Genomic DNA, 18,386 nt, shown 5'->3' on the forward strand with positions numbered 1-18,386 from the left:
GTTGTTTGTGTTTGTCTGGGATTAAATACAGATGGAATTAAAACGAAGAGAGGGAAAAAAAAAAAAAACAACAACACGACAAACCCTCAGTTGGAGGAGGAAGCTTTGATGGAATAAATTCCTGCTGCTGGAAGGGAGCAGGAGCTGCTGTGGCTGCCGGGTCGGGCTCTCGGTGCCATTCCCATGGAGGCACCGGGGGAACAATGAAAGGATTGAGAGCCAGAAATAGAAAGCAAAAAGATGAGTGGACCCTGATGAAAGGAGCTGTATTAATAATGAAAACTGGAGGGTTTGAAGCTGCTTTGGAACAAACTTTCAAGGCACAGAACCTCTGGGGAGCGGGGCTTTGGTGGCTGCTGCAGCCCTTTGGTGAAGGCACAAACCACTCCAGATGCTCAGGGCAGGACCCAGCTCCCAGCCAGGCTCTGGAAGCACAAACTGCACCAAGAGACAGGGAAATACCTGCTGGGTTGGGCTGGCCAGGCCAGAGGCCTCCAGCACCAGGAAAATTGGAGTCTCGTAGTTTGAGGTCACGGCAAGATTTCTTCACAGCTGAGTGCAAACCATGACACAACCAATAAATCACGGCAGTGACAAAGCACGAGGGCTGGAATCATTAGCAGATTGCACTCTGTGGATGTGTGGATGTGCAGGGGGCTGTGCTGGCTCTGGAGCAATGGCAAGAGAAAGGCAGGAAGGAGCTCAGCTCCTCTGACATTGAACAGTGGCCTCGTGCACAGAGGCTGCTGGGGCTGCCAGACTCCCTCACTGGGAAAGTCTGTCCTGGAAGGGAACTTTCCATATCAGTTCTGAGCCTTGGCTCGGTTTATAGCTCTTGTTTTAAAAGCTTTAGGAACATTTGATACCTGGTCTGTTTTGAGTGAGAGCAACTCAAACAAGTCCCCTTGTGAGAACTTCTGGGGGCAGGGGGTGGAAAACGGGAGCCTCGGGCCCTGGTGGTGTCCCTCAGGTCACTCCAGAGCTGTCTGGAGGTGCCTGTGAGCAGCTCCCTCCCCTCCCAACACCTCCCTCTGCCCCTTTCAGCACCCCTGACACCTCTCCATGCCTGGCTGCAAATCTCCTGCCAGTGCTCATTAATGTGACTCCCGAGATTCCTGGGCCTGCCTGGAGACACTTCCACCATCCCCTGGGAAACAGGGGCTGAGAGCACCCCCAGCTCACTGGGCTGGGGCTCTGCTGGAGCTTTGGCACCTGAGAGCAGCAGCAGACGCCTCTGGGATGCTGCTGCACATCCCTGTGGGTGCCTCACACCCAGCTCCCAGCCTGACCAGTCTGGGAATTGTGCTCTGATGGATGTGAAATGGGCAAAAGAAGAAAAAAAAAAAGAAAAAGAGGGGGAAAAATAAAAAAGAGGAAAAAAAAAAAAAAGAGAGAGGAAAAAAAAAGAAAAAAAAGAAAAAGTAAAAAAAAAAAGGGGGGAGGAAAAAAAAAAAAAGGAGAAAAAAAAAAAATAGGAAAAAAGGCATCCAGCCTCTATGGAGCTGCCTGCAGCTCCTTTCATCACCTCACAGCTCCCCAAGGAGCCCTGGGATGCCTGGCTTTGGGCAGGCAGGGGAGATGGAGAGAGGAATTTGTGCTGGGTTTAAGGCAAAGACAGAGCAGCCAGCACAGGCTCACGTGTTGGGGCACTCGATCCTGGGGGTGTGGGCAGGAGGAATGTCCCCAAAGCTGCCTGGAAGCTGCAACAATTCCTGGGAGACAGCAAAATCCCATCAACTGACAGCCTCAGGGTGCAAATGGGACCTCCTGTCTGGAATGCAGCAGCCAGAGTGTCCCTGTCCCTGCCCAGAGAGGGAAGGGGAGAGCCTGGGGGGCTGGAAATGCAATTTGTGCCTGCAGCTTCCTGAGCCAGAGCCAGGAGGAGGGAGAGTGGAATCCCAACCTTGCCCTGGGGATCAGGGTCCCCAGAGCTGTGGGCTGGGCTCTGAGCAGCTCCTCTGCCGGGCACTGAGGGGCAGGGCTGGATTTTGGCTGGGAGTGCTGTATCCATGCAAAGGAAAGGATGGCAGAGCCCCAAAGTGTGCCAGATCCCTGCTGCTGATGCTGAAATCCATCTTGATGTGCTGCCATGCAGGCAGGAGGCTCTGGCCCAGCCTGGTGCTCCCCCAGTGCTGCCCATGGAGCACAGCCCGTGTCCACAGGCAGGAGCACGAGCAGCTGGGCCCGCTCTCCTCAGGGGCTCCTCTTTAAAAGCAGCTTTGAATTGATAATTTTTCACTCATTTATTTGCCTAAAGAATTCTCCCTGGCTTTGCCATAAAGGAGCAGCCTGCTCTGCTGGCTGCTGGCCTGTCCTGGGGCAGAGGGATGGGGAAGGGACAAAGAGCGGACAGAGGGCTGGGGAGGGGACAAAGAGGGGACAGAGGGCTGGGGAGGGACAGGGGGATGAGGAGGGGACAGGGGGATGAGGAAGGACAGAGGGATGGGGAGGGGACAGGGGGATGAGGAAGGACAGAGGGATGAGGAGGGGACAGAGGGATGGGTAGGGGACAGGGGGATGAGGAGGGGACAGGGGGATGAGGAGGGGACAGGGGGATGAGGAAGGACAGAGGGATGAGGAAGGACAGAGGGATGAATAGGGACAGGGGGATGGGGAGGGGACAGGGGAATGAGGAAGGACAGAGGGATCAGGAGGGACAGAGGGATGAATAGGGACAGGGGGATGGGGAGGGGACACAGGAGCAGGGCTGGGACCAGAGCCTGGAGCCCAAAGGGGGCACAGCCTGTGCCAGAACTGGGTAAGAGCTCCACAAACACCCAGGGCTCCCCTGACCTGCCCCAGCAGGGAATCCAGGGTTCTGTGGGATTCAGCCTGCGAGGCCAGGGCTGTGGGATGGTGCTGAGTTGCTCCTCACAAGGAGGGGGTGGTTCTGGGGCTCTGCAGCCTCCCAGGCACAAAACTCAGCCTCTACAGCAGCAGCAACCAAATCTGGCAAAACAGAGACCAAAACCTTTCTCTAAAAGCAGAAAAACCCTTTGTGACACTGCCTAGGACGAGGAATAAAACCCTCCTTGAAACACTCCAACAAATGCTCCTGCAATAATATCGCTTTCAGAGCTGTGTTTCGGCAGGCTGGTGTTAAGTCTGAGGATGAAGGTGTGACTGTGGAGAGCTGGAGGTGTCTGTAGTTTGTCACAGGTGAATTTTAGAAAGGAAACAGAAATATTTGACCGTGGTTCAGCAGCTCAGCTCCCCATTGCTGGGGATGGATGAAATGGTTAAGTGGAGGTGTTTTCTCTCTGTGCTTTCTTGGTTTCTCTGCCTCCCCGTTGGCACACACATCCACGTTCTCTGTTCCTCTCCCATCTGCTTCCCCTGCCCAAAATTCAAACATTTCACTCTTAAAATTTTGCCTTCATGTATATGAATGAAAGAGAAAAATATCTCTGCAAACCACGAGGGCTCTGTGCCTGGGATAAATTCTGATCTGCACCACAAAACTCTTTGTAGGTGTGGTCCCCTCCAGCTCTGCCGGGTTGTGGTGATGGTGCTGAGCATCCCTCCCGAGGAGACAGCTCCTCCATCAGGGTCTCTCTCAGTTGTGTCACCCTGATTTTTCAGTCTTCTGATTATTTCACATTTCTACTGGAGCTTCCTCATGCTTGTAACAGAAACAAAGACTGCTATTTGTAAATATGCATTCCTTTTCAGGGGGAAAGACAAATTCATGAACTTCTAAGTTGACCACTGGGGTCAAAAAAGCGTTACTCTCATCCCCCAGTCAATTCCAAACTCTATTTAAACCCCAAATCATAATAAACTTCCTCTTTCTCTTCTCACTTCTCAACTTGACAAGTGAGTGCAGTTCTTTCGTGTCCTCTAACACCAGCTGTGGCTCTCAGATGCTGAATTTCGGCAAAATCTCGGTGTGACCGGGTGTGGTGGGGGAACCACTCCACATCAGCACAGAGAGGGGGCTCTGGGTGAGCTGCCGGCCTGGTTTGGTGCCCAGCCCCTCGGGGATGTCACTGGAGCTCGGTGGAACAGCCCTTTGGGGGGAGATGAGGCCCCTGGCAGCGATGAGAGCACTTAGGGCTGTTTGGGGAAGAGCCCGTGGGGATGCACGGGGGGAGCTGTCCCAGTGTTGAGTTACCGAGCCACACACGCAGTGTTTGCCTAACCAGCCAGGCCTGAATTGCTGTTCAAACACTGCCTTGCTGCCTGACGTTGGCAATCAGGGAGCTAATTACACTGGATTAGGGTTTTTCTCTTAATTACATGAAAAATTTAGCGCGGCTGATGTTCCCGAGGCTGCGGGGGATTAAGGCGGAAGCCGCCTGTTTATCTACAGGTCAATTATGGAACCGGGAGCAGGAATGTGCTGGGGCTCTGTCCCTCCCAGCTCTGCACCAGCCTGAACCCCTCTCCTGCTGCTGCTTTTGGGTACCAGGAGGGATGAGCTGTGCTGGGGGGACCACAGCAGGGCCTGGGGCAGAGCTCTGTCCTGTGTGGGGGGTTTGGGGGGTTTGACAGCTCTGGGGGGCTCTGCTCCTCCTCCTCCTCCTCCTTCTCCTCCTCCTCAGGAGTGTTGCTCTGATTTTTCAGCCTTCTGATGTTTTCATTCTTGGACTGGAGAGTTCTCACGCATTGTAACAAAAACAAAGAGTGATGTTTGGTAAATACATTCCTTTCCAGGGGGAAGGACAAATTGATAGATTACTGGTTTGACCACTGGGGTCAGAGAGGTGTTCCTCTCATCCCCCAATCCTTGACCAAATCCCAAAAACTATAGAAGTTGAGATTCCCAAAATTAAGTTCCTTTTTCCTTTTCATCTCACGCCCTGATGGGTGAGTGTGCTTATTTTCGTGTCCTCTTGTGGCACAGGAGCTCCAGGCAGAACCTTTCAGCCCCAGGCCGGGCTCAGGCTGTGTCCTGCTGGACCGGGGCGTTCAGACTGTGTGTCCCAAACCCATTTCCAGCTCCACTCCTGCAGCCACAGCCCCTTTCCCCCTCCCTCCTCGCAGTCTGGGGGTGTCTGACACCTCTGGTGGGCTCTGTCTGGGTCACCCTGTCCCTGTGCCAGTGTCACCCGTGGCCACCAACACAGAGCTGTGGCATCAGTGAGGTGTCCCTGTGATTGTCACCAAGGACAGCACACACAGCACGGCCTTGGGAATGTCCCCTCTCCTTTTTGTGATGTGTTTTCCCTGTGAATGGGGTGAAGAGAGAAGTTCTGCGTCCTCTGCCAGGCCAGGACAGGGCTGTGGCTGCTCTGCAGGGAATTTCACAGCGCTTCAAGGGTTAAACCAAGTCCTGAGCCCTGACTGGTTGAGTCACAGAGCCCCAACCCTTGCAACCTCCTTTCCCAGCTGAATTTAAAATTAAACTCTGGATTTGGGATTTGAGGCCCAGCAAGCTGATCCTGCCCAACGCAGGGCAGGGCAGTGTGTGCTGGCAGAGTGTGAGCACCCAGCCCTCCCAGGGCAGGGACAGGGACAGGGACAGAGGGACAGGGACAGACGTGTCTCTGAGCCCAGCCCAGCAGACCCTGCTGCCTCCCAGGCCGTGCTGAGCAGCGTTCCATGTGTTGCATGCACAGATTATTCGGAGCCAGTTCATCTGCTTATCTGCTGATTAATTCTCAGATGCTGGAAAGGGAATGTGCCAAAGGCTTAGGGAGTTACAGTGCGGAGATGGAAGAGATTTTGCTTTTTATTTTTATTTTTATCCTTGATCTGCCCCAGAATAGCACTGGGGAAGCAGCTCAGAGGGGCAGGAGGAGCTTTCCTCACACACCAGGAGCCTGAGCTGCCTCAAACCTCTGCCTGATGGAGATTGGGGCATGAATGAGCAGAGAGGGAGAGACTCAGCCCCACGGATTTACACTGTAGAGCCTCCCATCAGGAGCCTTTAATGCTTCCAGGCCAGGGAATGCACCAGCAAATGTCCCTGGGCCCCAGCCAGCCCTGTTGGTCCTGCCTGGTGCCTTCCTGCAGGAGAAGCATTTGCTGCAGCTCCTGCGTGCCCAGAGATGATGCAGCAGCCCCAGACAGAGCCTGTCCTGCTCTGGGGGACACAGCCCAGCCAGGCTGGGGCAGGGCAGGGCTGGGGGGACCCTGGGGTGGTTCCAGCCTGCTGGGGCTCTCTGTCCTCACACGACCCCACCCAGCCCCACGGCAGTGGCAGGGACAGACTCAGTCCTTTGGCAGATTCTGCCCCAACCAAAAAATGTTCATTCCCACCTGCAGCTCTGAGTCCTGCTGGGGAGGAGTGACCTGGGGACAGCAGTGACCTGGGGACAGCAGTGACCTGAGGTGATAGCAGTGACCTGGGGGGACAACAGTGACATGAGGGTGCAGTGACTGGGGGACAGCAGTGACTTGGGGAACAGTGACCTGGGGACAGCAGTGATTGGGGGACAGCAGTGATCTGGGAGGACAGCAGTGACATGGGGGACAACAGTGACTTGGGGAACAGTGACCTGGGGGGACAGCAGTGACCTGGAGGAACACCAGTGGCCTGAGGGAGCAGCAGCAGAGACGTGGGACAGCCTCATTTCCCGGGCTCTGAGCTCAGCTCTGTGATTTTCTCCCATCCTCTGCCTCAGCAGGGTTAGAGCTGATCAGTAACACACGACTGGCTCTGCCTGCACAAGTGAAACCAAAAATATGCACGGCCCCCTTGTTCACCTGCCCGACCTAGAGGGGAGCTGAACCACCAGGCAGGATTTATCCACTGGTTCATAAACCCCAAAGAAAATAAAATTTAGATTCTCTTATTTCCTTCTGGGTTCTGGCCTTGGGCAGCTCGGAGCTTGGCTCGTGTTCCAGCATTCCCGGGAGGTGCTGGGCAGGAAATCGAAGCCATTTGAAACATATTACTTACATGATGTTTTCAGAAAGGAAAGAGAATAATATTTCCTGAGGAATTCTGTGGCTCCCACCTGATCAGCTGGAAGCCCTGGCTTTGGAGAAACAGGGAGTTTTGTGTGGCAATTTTTGACAGTCATTTAGTTTTTCCCTCCTTGGGGAGAATCGCGACTTGCTGGAGCTCGTTAAGAGCAAACTCCACATTAGACAATCTTGTCTAAGTGGCTTTTGATGCCATTTTACACGGCCACTCAAGGTCAACAAAGCAAACTGAGCAAGACCAATCCCTTCAGCTGTGAAATGCAGCTCTGGAGGAGGATGTTGGTGGGGAGGGTGAGCCTGACACGGAGCTGTGCAGGATCATTCAGCTGGAAGGGCACAGGTGAGGTGTGGACAGATAACACAGATAACAGCAGGGCTGTTCTGGGGGCTTCGGGCAAGAGCTGCAAATGGTTTGTGACAAGCAGAGACCTGGTACCTCCCTCACCCTGAATAGCACCAGAATGACACCAGAATGACACCAAAATAACCCCAGAATAACACCAGGATGACACCAGAATAACACACCAGAATAACCCCTGAATGACACCAGAATAACCCCAGAATAATGCACCAGAATAACACCAGAATGACACCAGGATAACCCCAGAATGACACCAGAATAACCCCAGAATGACACCAGCTCTAGCCTTGCTCCTATGTTTGCTGTCCATCACCCAGGCTCAGCACTCAGCCCTGTTTTCCTTCACTTGGGCTGTTTTTCACTCCCCAAACGCTGCTCACACTTCCCTCCATCCCTGATCATGCCCTGCAGGCAGAGTTGTGGATTTCTCTCCCTTTGGGCTCCTGCTCACACCGAGCCCAGCTGTGGGTCAGGGCAAAGGGGAGAACGAGGGCAGAGAGTGGGGAAAGGAGGGAATGGTGCAGAGTTTGTGGCACCCAGGGGGCTGGGGGACAGCCTGGGCTGTGCTCCCCCAGCTAACCCTGCACTGCATCCCTGCTCAGCGCTGCCAGGGCCATGGAGAACAGGCTGCTTTAGGGATAAAATCCCCTCTGTGCCTCTCCTGGAGCTGTCCCACTCTTTCCTCACTTGTGCTTTCATTTGCTGGAAGGGCAGGTGTCACCTGATGGACACGAAGGAAGGACACTCACACTTTCCAGTTGTGAGACGAGAAAGAAGAAGGTTTATTTTGGGTTTGGGGTTTAAATAGGGTTTGGACTTTGACCAGTGATTGGGGGACGAGGTTGACACCTCTCTGACCCCACTGGCCAAGCCAGAAGTCGATCAATTTGTCCTTCCCACAAGAAGGAATGTGTTATTTACAAAACATCATTCTTTGTTTTTATTACAAGCGTGAGCAAGCTCTAGTAGAAAATGCAAAACATCAGAAGGCTGAAAAAATGAGGGCAACAGGGCAGGAGCTGGGCTGGAGCTGCAGAGGGCAGGGGGAGGATGGCAGAGGATGAGGAGCAGCCTGCAGAGCCCGTGGCACAGCAACATCCACCTTGTTCCTGCCTCTGCGAGGCCAAAGCCTCGTCCCTTTGATGGTTTCCCTGCAGGATGTAAAGCCTGGAGCAGAGCAGGGCTGTCAGCAGTGATTCCCAGTGATTCCCAGTGCCCAGAGAGGCACCGAGACACCTCCTCAAAAATCAAACAGGAGGATGAAGGGAGAAGGGGATTGTTGAACAGAGGGAAAGGATGTCCCTGCTCACTGGGGACAGATTAGACAGGACAGGGTTTGTGCCCTGAGTTCTCCTCCTTCTGGGCAGAAAACCCTCTGAGTGTTCTCACCTTTGCAGGGTTGTGTTTGATGCTGCTGGAAGGTGCAAGGCCCTGAACCCCCAGCAATTGTCTCTTCAACAAGTGCTCCCAAAGCAAGCAGCCCTGCTCCTTCTCAGCATTCCCTGAGCCTTGGAGCCCCCCAGATTAACAGTCTTTACCTCCTGCTTCTGTTCTGAGCCCTCTCCTGCACTGCATTTCCTCAGTACTGCAGAAGAAAACCTTTTGGGCACCTCATACATCATTTCCTACATCTCACTGCTGTTTTTTAGCTGATTTAGGGCTGGTCTGTGCCTTGCAGGGGTTGGTTCCAGCACCAGGGTGTGCAGAGCCTTCCTGGGGCACAGCATGGGAAGGAGCTGTGGATGGGAGGGAGAGCTGGGCCTCCAGGAAAAGACAATGCTGCTGATTTAAAGCACCATCCAAAGCAATCCGAGCTCGCCAGCCCAAATTTCATTTTAATGAATCCATCCCCGGAAGAATACTACTTAATTAATTAGCAGCTCATTTGCATGAGGTGGCATGTTATTAAAGTTCTGCTGCTGCAAGTGGGGCTGTGACAAGGTGTGAGCTGACAGCTTTTCAAATAAAAAGTCTTTTCAAGGAGTGATCTCCCGAACTGGCAGCTTTGTTCTAAACGAGCCTCTCATGCAGCAATAAATTAAAGACATGGGGCTGCTGATTAGGCTCTGCATGGTGCCTGTGCCATCCTCTGCCTCATCCTGCACCACCAGCGCTGCATAAGGGCGGAGGGAGCAGGCTGGGAGAAGGAAATAAAGGCCTGCAGAAGGAAAAGACCTCTCCAGTCGCAATTTCTCTTAAGGGCTTGTGCTGTCAGGATGTCTGAGCTGCGGCTTCACCCCAGCAACTGGCTCCTTTCCCCTCCAGAACCCTGCAGGAAGGCAGCAAGGGATCCTTCTCCTGATCTCTGTCCTCGAGGGAATGGGAAGAGCTGTGCTCATGGAAGAAAAGTTCATGGAATCCCTTCTTCTGGCAGCTCCAACACTGTGGGTGCACCCCAGAGCTGCTCCTTGTCCTTGGGGGGGCAGCTGGGTGTCCTCAGGCAGGACACAGTGAACATGAGCTCACAGAGTTCTTTGGGCTGGAGGGACCTTAAAGCTCATCTTGTTCCATGGGCAGGGACATCTCCCACTGTCCCAGGCTGCTCCAAGCTCTGTCCAGCCTGGCCTTGGGATGGAACATCCAGAATTTATTTGGTGCAACAGCCTGTTGAGTGTGGTTTGAGCTTCAACAGAGTTAAACTGTTCTGGTTTTTAATTTGTTTTGTGTTTCCAAACCTTCCCTGGAGGCGAGCTCACTCTCAGAAACGCTCAGATGGAGTGTTCAGGTCTGTGTTTTAGCCCAGGCAGGTTGCAGCCACTTGTCACCGGCAGGAAAGCTTCCCTGGAGGAGCAGCCACCCACCCGTGGTGCTGGAGACGGGAGGTGCGAGTTAATTTGGGTTTGTTTGTTGGTTTGTTTGTTTGTTTGCTGCGTCACCAGCAGTGTGTGGGTGCTGCAGACACAGCCCCGCTCCCCCTGGAGCTGCTGCCAGCCTGGGGGGCTCTGGGTGCCCCCCAAAGAGCCCAGCACCTCCTCTGCCTCCTGCCTCCTCTGGGGAGCTGCAGCTGCCCGGGCTGAGCCTTTGAAGGCTGAGCCAACATCTCCCAAACAGAAAGGATGGGAAGCACGAGTGGGTGTGAAATAAATACCCAGAGACGTTCCTGACAGCAGGATTGGATTCACTGAGCTCTGAGATCCACCAGGAATGTGGGGCAGGGGGGATGAGCAGGGGCTGGAGCCAGTTCTGCTCCCCTCTGCCCATCCCTGTCCCAAGGAACCAGCCCAGGCATCCCAAGGCTGCTCAGCCAGCAGGGGCTGCAGGGAGGGAGGAATTGTCTGAGCTGAGGGCAGTTTAATGTAGCCCTGGTTCCATGCCTGAGGTGTTTTGGTTTCCTGAAATTCTTTTCCCAAAGAATTTTCTGTAAACAGGAGAAATGTTTTTGTAACTGTACCTTTGTTATTCATTCCTTTCCCCAGGAGGGACTTCTCCTTGATGTCCCTCTGCTCTGACCAATGGGAGTGAAGAGGTTTGTCTTTGTGTCACCAATCCAATTGGTCTGTGTGAAATAGTATAAAAGGGAGACACATCTCAAAAATAAAGGAGTCATTTTCAGCCTTCTGAAGTCAGTCTGTGTCACTGTGGTGTAAAACAGTGTCAGTTTAACCCATTGGGAAAGGCAGGCTCTGAGTGAGGGGAGACCTGTGGGACCCTCCTGGAGGGCAGGGGGAGCTGGGGCAGTGTTGGGATGGTATTTGGGATATCCCAAAGATGACACTTTGGGATGATCCCACCAAAGTGCCAGAGACCAGAAATCCAGACTTGGTGATGACTTTCTCCCCGGGGTTTTGTGAGGGCAGCCCCAGCAGTGATTAGTGAGAGTATTTAATGTTTAGTTGGACAGTGTAATTCGGGACAGGATGGATTTTCTCCTCCCTCAGGGAGCAGAGTTGGTCTCCAGGAGGTTCTCCTGACTGTGAGTCCCTGCAGGGAACCCATCCATCCAGGCTTGGGGGCAAAGACAAAGGTGGTGCCCACTGTGACAGATCCATCCCGGCCTAATTTGGGAGAAATGCATAAAGAAAATGTGACAGGAGAAAAGAGACTGGGAGATGAGGGAGCCTGCAGGTAATGAAGTTAATTGGATATGCTGATTTGAATTGAATGTGCATGTAAGGTTTGTCATTAACTTTCTCACGGCCACATCTATGATTTAAAGGAGATATTTAATGGGATTACCATTTCACTGGAATTCCAATGGGGAGACTTCCCTTGCAGTCCCATTCCTGGAGTTTCTGCCTGCAGGAGGGGCGTGCAGGGAAAAATTTTCTGTGGCTGGGCTTCTCCCACGGGTGGGGCCATGGTGAGGGGTCCTGCTGGGGGCTGACACACCTGCATTAACAAATTCTGACCCCAGATGTGGGGTGGGCTGGCTGAACGATCCCCAGAACCTCCCCACTCCTCTGGGTTTAGCAATGACCTGGAAATGGGTCCAAGGCAGGTGTCAGCAGCGAGTCTGGGAATATTTACTCCCACAATTTCACAGAGGGCCTGAGGGGCTCTTGGAAACTTTTGAGGTAATAATTTGCAGTTCCAGCTCTGGATTCTCCTCTCCTGGAGGTGTCAGAGGATGCAGGACCAGGAGTATCACGCAGGCCCAGATTTTCACTTTGTGGCCATCACAAAAATGAGCAAGTTCAGGCAGTGCTGCTGCTCCTGGCCCTGGGAATCCTCTCAGGAGCCTCCATTGCCTCCCTGGCTCTTTCCACATGGAAACCTGTTGCTGTAGGACACGAAAGAAAGACTCCAAGTATTTCAGAAGGCAAAGAGCATAGAAAAAGAAGGCTTCATTTTTTTAATTTTTACTACTTTTTATAAGGTGTTCCGATACAAACTTAACATAATTGATGAATAGGAACAACACTTCTCTAATCCTATTGGTTAAGTAGAGAAACAATAAAACACCACCTAAAAAAATTGTTTTAAAAAAAGATAGTTGTTCACCAAGATGGTTTTGGGAAAAAAAAAATCTTGAAAAACTTTTCCTTAATAAAAATTAGCATCTGCTAGCAGGCTAAAAGTCTCTCAGACTCAACATCAAGCCCACAGAAGCCCAAAGTGCTTTGGGCCCATCAGACTCCTGCAGATGTGGGGAGAAGCTGCAGCTCTGGAGAGTTAATGGTTGGCCTTGCTGCAGGATCCAGGGTGAGGAACCAGCCCCCTCATGGACTTACTCAGCTGTTTTCTCTGGCATCAGGAGCTCCATCCTGAGTCAGCCTGGTGGAAACACCCCTAATGAAAACAGACAGGTAATTTAATCATGGAAAGTTCCTACAAAGGGATTCGATGTCTCCTAATGGGAGCCTGCTGGGAGGGGACGCAGAGAGATCCCAGCCCTGGCTGGGCACAACACCTGGGGGGAACTTTCCTGCCAGAGGTGTGCTGGAGCCTCATGTCAGATTAGATCCCTGAGTGGCTCATCCCGGTGGCACAATGTGGAATTTCGCTAATCTCTGCCCGTAAAGCCCAGCTTAGCCTGCAGCTCATTGTGGGGGTATTAGAGAGCTCAGTGAGAGCCCGGCCCTGCAGCACCCAGCACCTCCTGCTCCTCCACGAGGGGCTGCCCGCGGCCCTGCCAGCTAGGGATGAGTTTGGATTTGCAGATTATGTCGTTAGGCACTTCTCAGGAGGGATTTGTAAACACCCAGCGGGAGGGAAGGGCTGGACGTGGCCCAGGCAGCTCCTGGGGTTCATGTGGCAGCCTGTGGTGTCCCCTCCTGGGCTCTGCTGTCCCTCTGACCCCGGGTTCCAGCTCGCTGAGGTGCCTCTCCCCACCCCTGTGCACCCCCCTGCTCCCCTCTGTGCCCCTCTGCTGAACCCTGCCCGTGCCCATCCCCTGAGAGGAAACAGGAGTGAGGGGACAGGACCAGACAGGACCAGACTGGACCAGCCCCATCCCACCGCTCCCCTCTCCCCCACTGCTGTGCCAGGACAAGCCCTGGATTTGGGATGAGCCCTGGATCTCAGATGAACCTGGGATTTGGGATGAGCCCTGAATTCAGAATGAATCCTGGATTTGGGATGAGCCCTGGATTTGGGATGAGTCCTGGGATGAGCCCTGAATCTGGGATGAGCCCTGGATTCGGGATGAGACCTGGATTCAGATTGAGTCCTGTATTTGGTTCAGGGTTCAGGATGAACCCTGGATTTGGGATGAGCTGGATGTGCAGGGTTGTTCCCAGGTTGTCCCAGGATGCTCCAGGGACAGCTCAGGCATTGTCTGGCCCCGGGAGGACACCCATACGTGAGGCAGAGGAATCATTTTCCTCTCCAAACGTCAACAAGCAGCTTCCTGCTGTGTGAGATGATCCCTCTCCTCTTCCTGGTCCACAGGAATCATCGCTCTTCTCTGACATCATCATTTGTTGCCATGGAAACCGAGCCCTGAGCAAGAGATGCAGTGGAGCATCCTGGTGTCAGTGGGTGCCCCTCAGCCCTGGGCTCTGGGCAGGGGGCTCTGGGGGGTTCTGGGGGGTTCTGGGGGCTCTGGGGGTTCCACACCCACCCAGGGAGGGTCAGGGGGCTCTGCTGTCCCCTTGCCCTGTGCCCTGAGCCACTCCCCGACTCCTGGAGAGCCCTGGGGCTGTTCTGGGGGCGGGGGGGGGCAGGAGGGTGCAGGCAGCCCCAGCCCCCCTGGCCATGTCCCCACGCTCCCATTCCCGGCACAGCTCCACGGCTGGAGGAGCCATCGGGCACTGGGCCCCATCTGCAACCCCGAGAGCTGCAATTCCCAGTTGGGATTGGGCTGCACCAGCCTTGTCCAGTGGTATCTCTCTTTATTAGCCCTGTCTGACCTCATTACTAGAAAGAAGCTCAATTTAACGAGCTGCCGGTGCCCTGAGGGAACTCTGGAAAACAGTTGTTTTTCACAAAGGCTGCTGATCCTTCATGTCCGGCGCTTCCATTCCAGTCTGCCCATTAATCAGACGTTTTCATGGTGCTGGATCCCTGACAGCCCCACGCTCCTGCCTTTGCTCCTCAGGAGATCTTTGTCCCTCTGTCCCCTGCTGCAGGCCGGTGGCTCCGTGGGTGACTCAGCTGGCAGCACCCACTGGGCTCACACTGCTGCGAATCTGCCTCTAATTCTCGGTATTTCAGGGGAACTGTGATGATCCTAATTCTCACAGGTGGAATTAAAGCAGGATTTGACCTTCTGCCTTTTTAGGGGGGATTTTGCTTTCTGAAAATTCAGGGTTTGGGCTGGCAGCTTAATCCTGCCAGAGGCTCCTGTGGGTGTTCAACAGACCCCTCACAACCCCACCTGGAGTTCTTTTATAGCACTGAAGGCTCAGGAGGAAAGGGAGAATGAAACTCCAGCAAATGAACGTGTCTGTGTGTACCCAACGTGTCTGTGCGTGGCTGGAGGCTCCGGGGCTCCATCCCAGGGGAGGATTTATCCGGAGGAGGGGCAGGGGAGCGTCTCTGCCCTTTGGGGTGTGGAGATCTCCTGGTGTTTCCAGCTGGGGTGGCTCATTCCTCGGCTAAATCATGGGATGCTTAGCAACCTGCTCTCTTACCTGCTGGGGACACGCACCAGAGAAAAGAGCCCTTTGTGTGCTCCACTCTGCCTCCTCCCGAGGTTTGGGCTCCGGGTTTTCCTGCCTTTGGCTCCATGACCGGCCGGGTAGGGAATGATGGGGCCGCACAAAGCGCTGGGGCAGCACAAAGGGCTGGGGTGAGGCCGGAGCACACACACGGAATCCCCGGGACAGGAGCTTCTCCCAGGGGCTCTTCCCTCTCCTGGATGGGCAGCAGGAGCATCCCGGCAATACCCGGCACATCCCAGCACATTCCGGGCACAGCCCGCCACATCCCCGGCACATCCCGGCAATTCCTGGCACATTCCTGGCACATCCCAGCACATCCCGGCACATCCCAGCACATCCCTGCCACATCCCAGCACATTCCCAGCAATTCCCGGCACACTCCCGGCACATCCCAGCACGTTCCTGGCAATTCCCGGCACATCCCTGGTACATCCCAGCGCATCCCAGCACATTCCCGGCTATTCCCGGCAATTCCCGGCTCCCCGGCCCGCAGCGCTGTCGCTGACAGCCCTTGGCTCTCCCCGCCCCGCACACGCCGCGTTTCCATCCAGGGCTCTCCAAATATGCAAATCCTGGTGGGAAAGACAATGTAAAGAGTTTGTTTATCCTCCTCCCTTCCCCTCGCGCAGCCCCCGAGGCCATCAATTATTAACTTTGGGAAGCGAAGGCGTTTCCTCAACAGCAGCGGCTGCTGGCAGGGCTGGGCTGTGTCACAGCCCGCGCGGGTTTTCCTGCGGGAGCACGGAGTTGTTTGGGAGGGATGGAGGGATGCTCGGAGCCCGAAGGGAACGGACCGTGTGGTGCTGTGTGTGTGTGTCAGAGCTCTGCTCGCTCAGCACAACGGGCTGGGCTGGCTTTGCCTGGCTGAATCCTGCGGGCAGGAAAGTGACAGCAGCATCTCAGCACTGGGGAGGGCACACCCCGGGTGCTGTGTCCAGCTCTGGGATCTCAGTTTAGGATGGACATTGAGTGCTGTGTCCAGTTTAGGGTGGACATTGAGTGCTGTGTCCAGTTTAGGGTGGACATTGAGTGCTGTGTCCAGCTCTGGCCCCTCAGTTTAGGAAGGACATTGAGACACTTGAGCACGTCCAGAGGAGGCCAGAGGCTGGTGAGGGGCTGGGAACACAAACCCTGTGAGGAACGACTGAGGGAGCTGGGGGTGTTTATCCTGGAGAAAAGGAGACTCAGGGGTGACCTCATCACTCTCTACAACTCCCTGAAGGGTGGCTGTGCTCAGGTGGGGTTGGTCTCTTTCTCCAGCAGCACTGACAGAACCAGAGGACACAGCCTCAGGCTGAGCCAAGGGAAATACAGGCTGGATATCTGGAAAAAGTTTTTTACAGAAAGGGTGATAAAGTGCTGGAATAGTCTCCCTGGGGAGATGGTGCAGTCACCATCCCTGGGTGTGGCACTCAGGGCCAGGGTTTAGTTGAGGTGTTGGGGCTGGGTTGGACTCGATGATCTTGAAGGTCTCTTCCAACCTACACATTCTGTGATTCTGTGATTCTGTGATCTCCAGGTTTTCAGCAGGGATGATGCTCCAGGAGGATTCTGTGGCAGGAAGAGGTGATGGAGATTGTCCAAGTGTCATTCTATAGGTGTCTAGAGAATTAAAAAAAAACACCTCTGCAGTATCTTGGCTTTGCTGTTGGCTGTAGAGTTTTGTGGTCTCCTTTCAGGCTTATTTTAGAGAGAATCTTAAAAGTTTACGATTTTCCTTCCCCCTGGATGGTCAATCATAGCTCATGGCGGTCTCTGTGCTCACTTTGCAACCACAAAACTCTCTCTTTTTTTCTCCTGGACTGGCAAAATCACAGGAACAGCAAAAGTTCTGGAGACAAAACCTTTGCTCCAGCCCCTCTTGCCACACACTGTCTCCAGCTCAGAGCTGAGATTTTTGAATTAATTCCTTTTCCCACCTTGCCCTCCTCCTCCCCTGGCCCCACCACCCCGGGAATGAGGGTGGAATTTGGCTGCTGTGGGCCCCCTCTGAGGCGTTGTTTTCTCCCTGCAGATCCGGGCGGACGGCCCTCCCCAGGGCGGGATCCAGTACGAGGTGGTGCCGGTGTTCAAGGACGGGAGCCCAGTGCTGCGGGACATGGCCTTCTCCATCGACCACAAGTACCTGTACGTGATGGCAGAGCGCCAGGTGAGTGTCCGCTCCATTCCCTCGGGAATGGTCAGCCCTGCAGTGCTGGGGGCAGGAGTTGGGAGCACCAGGAGGAGCTCGGGGTTTTCTGCCCCTGAGCAGAGATTGGCGTCAGTGCTTGAGGGAGAGTTGTACGTGTTTGCTTCTGGAAGTGATGGGAACTGAGCTGGTTTGGGGCTTTGAGCTGTTCCTGCCTCAGTCCTGAGCTACAGGGACTCCAGGGCTGCTGCTGGTGCAGGCTGAGGGTCTGCAAGGCTTTGTCTGGGGGGAGCCTTGAGCACAGAATCCCAGATCCCCTGAGGCTGGAGAATCCCTCCAGGACCATCGATTCCATCACTGAAAATCCCTCCAGGACCATCGATTCCATCCCATGCCCAATCCCCACCTCGTCCCCAGAGCCCCGAGTGCTACGTCCATCCTTCCCTGGGCACCTGCAGGGATGGGCAGCCCAAACCTCCCTGGGCAGCCCCTGCCGAGGCCTGGCCGCCCTTTCTGTGCACAAATTCCTCCTGAAACGGCTGAACTGATGGTGCCTTTATTTCTCTCTGTATTTCTTTGTTTGTTTAGTCATTTACCAGCAGGTTTGAAGGGGTTGCCAGCGAGTGCTGCTGCTGCACAGAGGGGGGACCAAGCCCCATTAAACCTCTGCCAGCTCTGCTCCTGCCCCGGGGTGCTGCCCACCCCCCAAAAAAAGCACAACCCAAGTGATTATGATGGGAATTGATGGCTGGCAGCCCACGGGAGGCAGAATGATGGCAATAATCTGGGCCCTTCTGTTCTTGTCTGAGGCACAGAACCCCACGGAGCCCCCAGCACTGAGATTTCCGGGCTCTCTGGCTCTGCTGAGCGTTTTCCTGCCTGTTCCTCACCACTGAGGGATTCAGGTTCACGGGGCTGGTGTCCTGTGGGTGCTGGGGATGGGAGAGGGGCTGCACCTGGAGGGTCTGGGTGCTGTTAAATTGTTCTGTGTGGGGTCACCCACAGCTTTCCACCTGTCCTCCCTCCCAGCTGCTCTGAGATGCTGCAGGGAGGTGTTGGTGTGGTCAGGGACGTTCTGATGGAGGCAGAGAGCAGCTCTCCCTGCACTGGGAGCTCCCAGCTCCTCCCAGAGCCAGCAGAAATGTTTTTTTCTGACCTACAGCAAGAAAAAAAATAAAAAAGAAATAAAAAGGGAAATCCTTTCCTTGGTTATAAAGTCATTTAAAAAGCAGGGAAGAAATGTTTTAGAAGAGGGCAAAGCCTTCTCCCTGCTAAAAGGCTGCAGTGAGTGAATCCCTGAGGCTGAGGAAGGCATTTTGTGCTTGTTAGAGCCACTCGGGGATAGACACTTGCATGAGCAGCCACAGATTTCAGATCCCATCGCAGCTTGGGCTGGGATTAGATGGCAATAATGAGGATCCGTGCAAAACTTTGAAATTGAATTATTTTATTCAGATGTTAATGCTTGGTCACTTTGTGC

General features: G+C 54.2%; 1 protein-coding gene across 1 annotated transcript in view; it reads left to right on the forward strand.

The window, feature by feature from the left end:
- Positions 1–18,386, forward strand: part of PLXNA2 (plexin A2) — a 156,489-nt gene that overhangs the window by 39,444 nt on the left and 98,659 nt on the right. The window contains exon 4 of the mRNA XM_083878417.1: positions 16,793–16,927. Coding sequence (XP_083734543.1) covers positions 16,793–16,927 — 135 coding nt within the window. The remainder of the gene's footprint in view (positions 1–16,792; positions 16,928–18,386) is intronic.

The sequence above is a fragment of the Zosterops lateralis genome, assembly GCF_965231275.1.
Source record: "Zosterops lateralis genome assembly, chromosome: 26".
NCBI classification, from domain to species: domain Eukaryota; kingdom Metazoa; phylum Chordata; class Aves; order Passeriformes; family Zosteropidae; genus Zosterops; species Zosterops lateralis.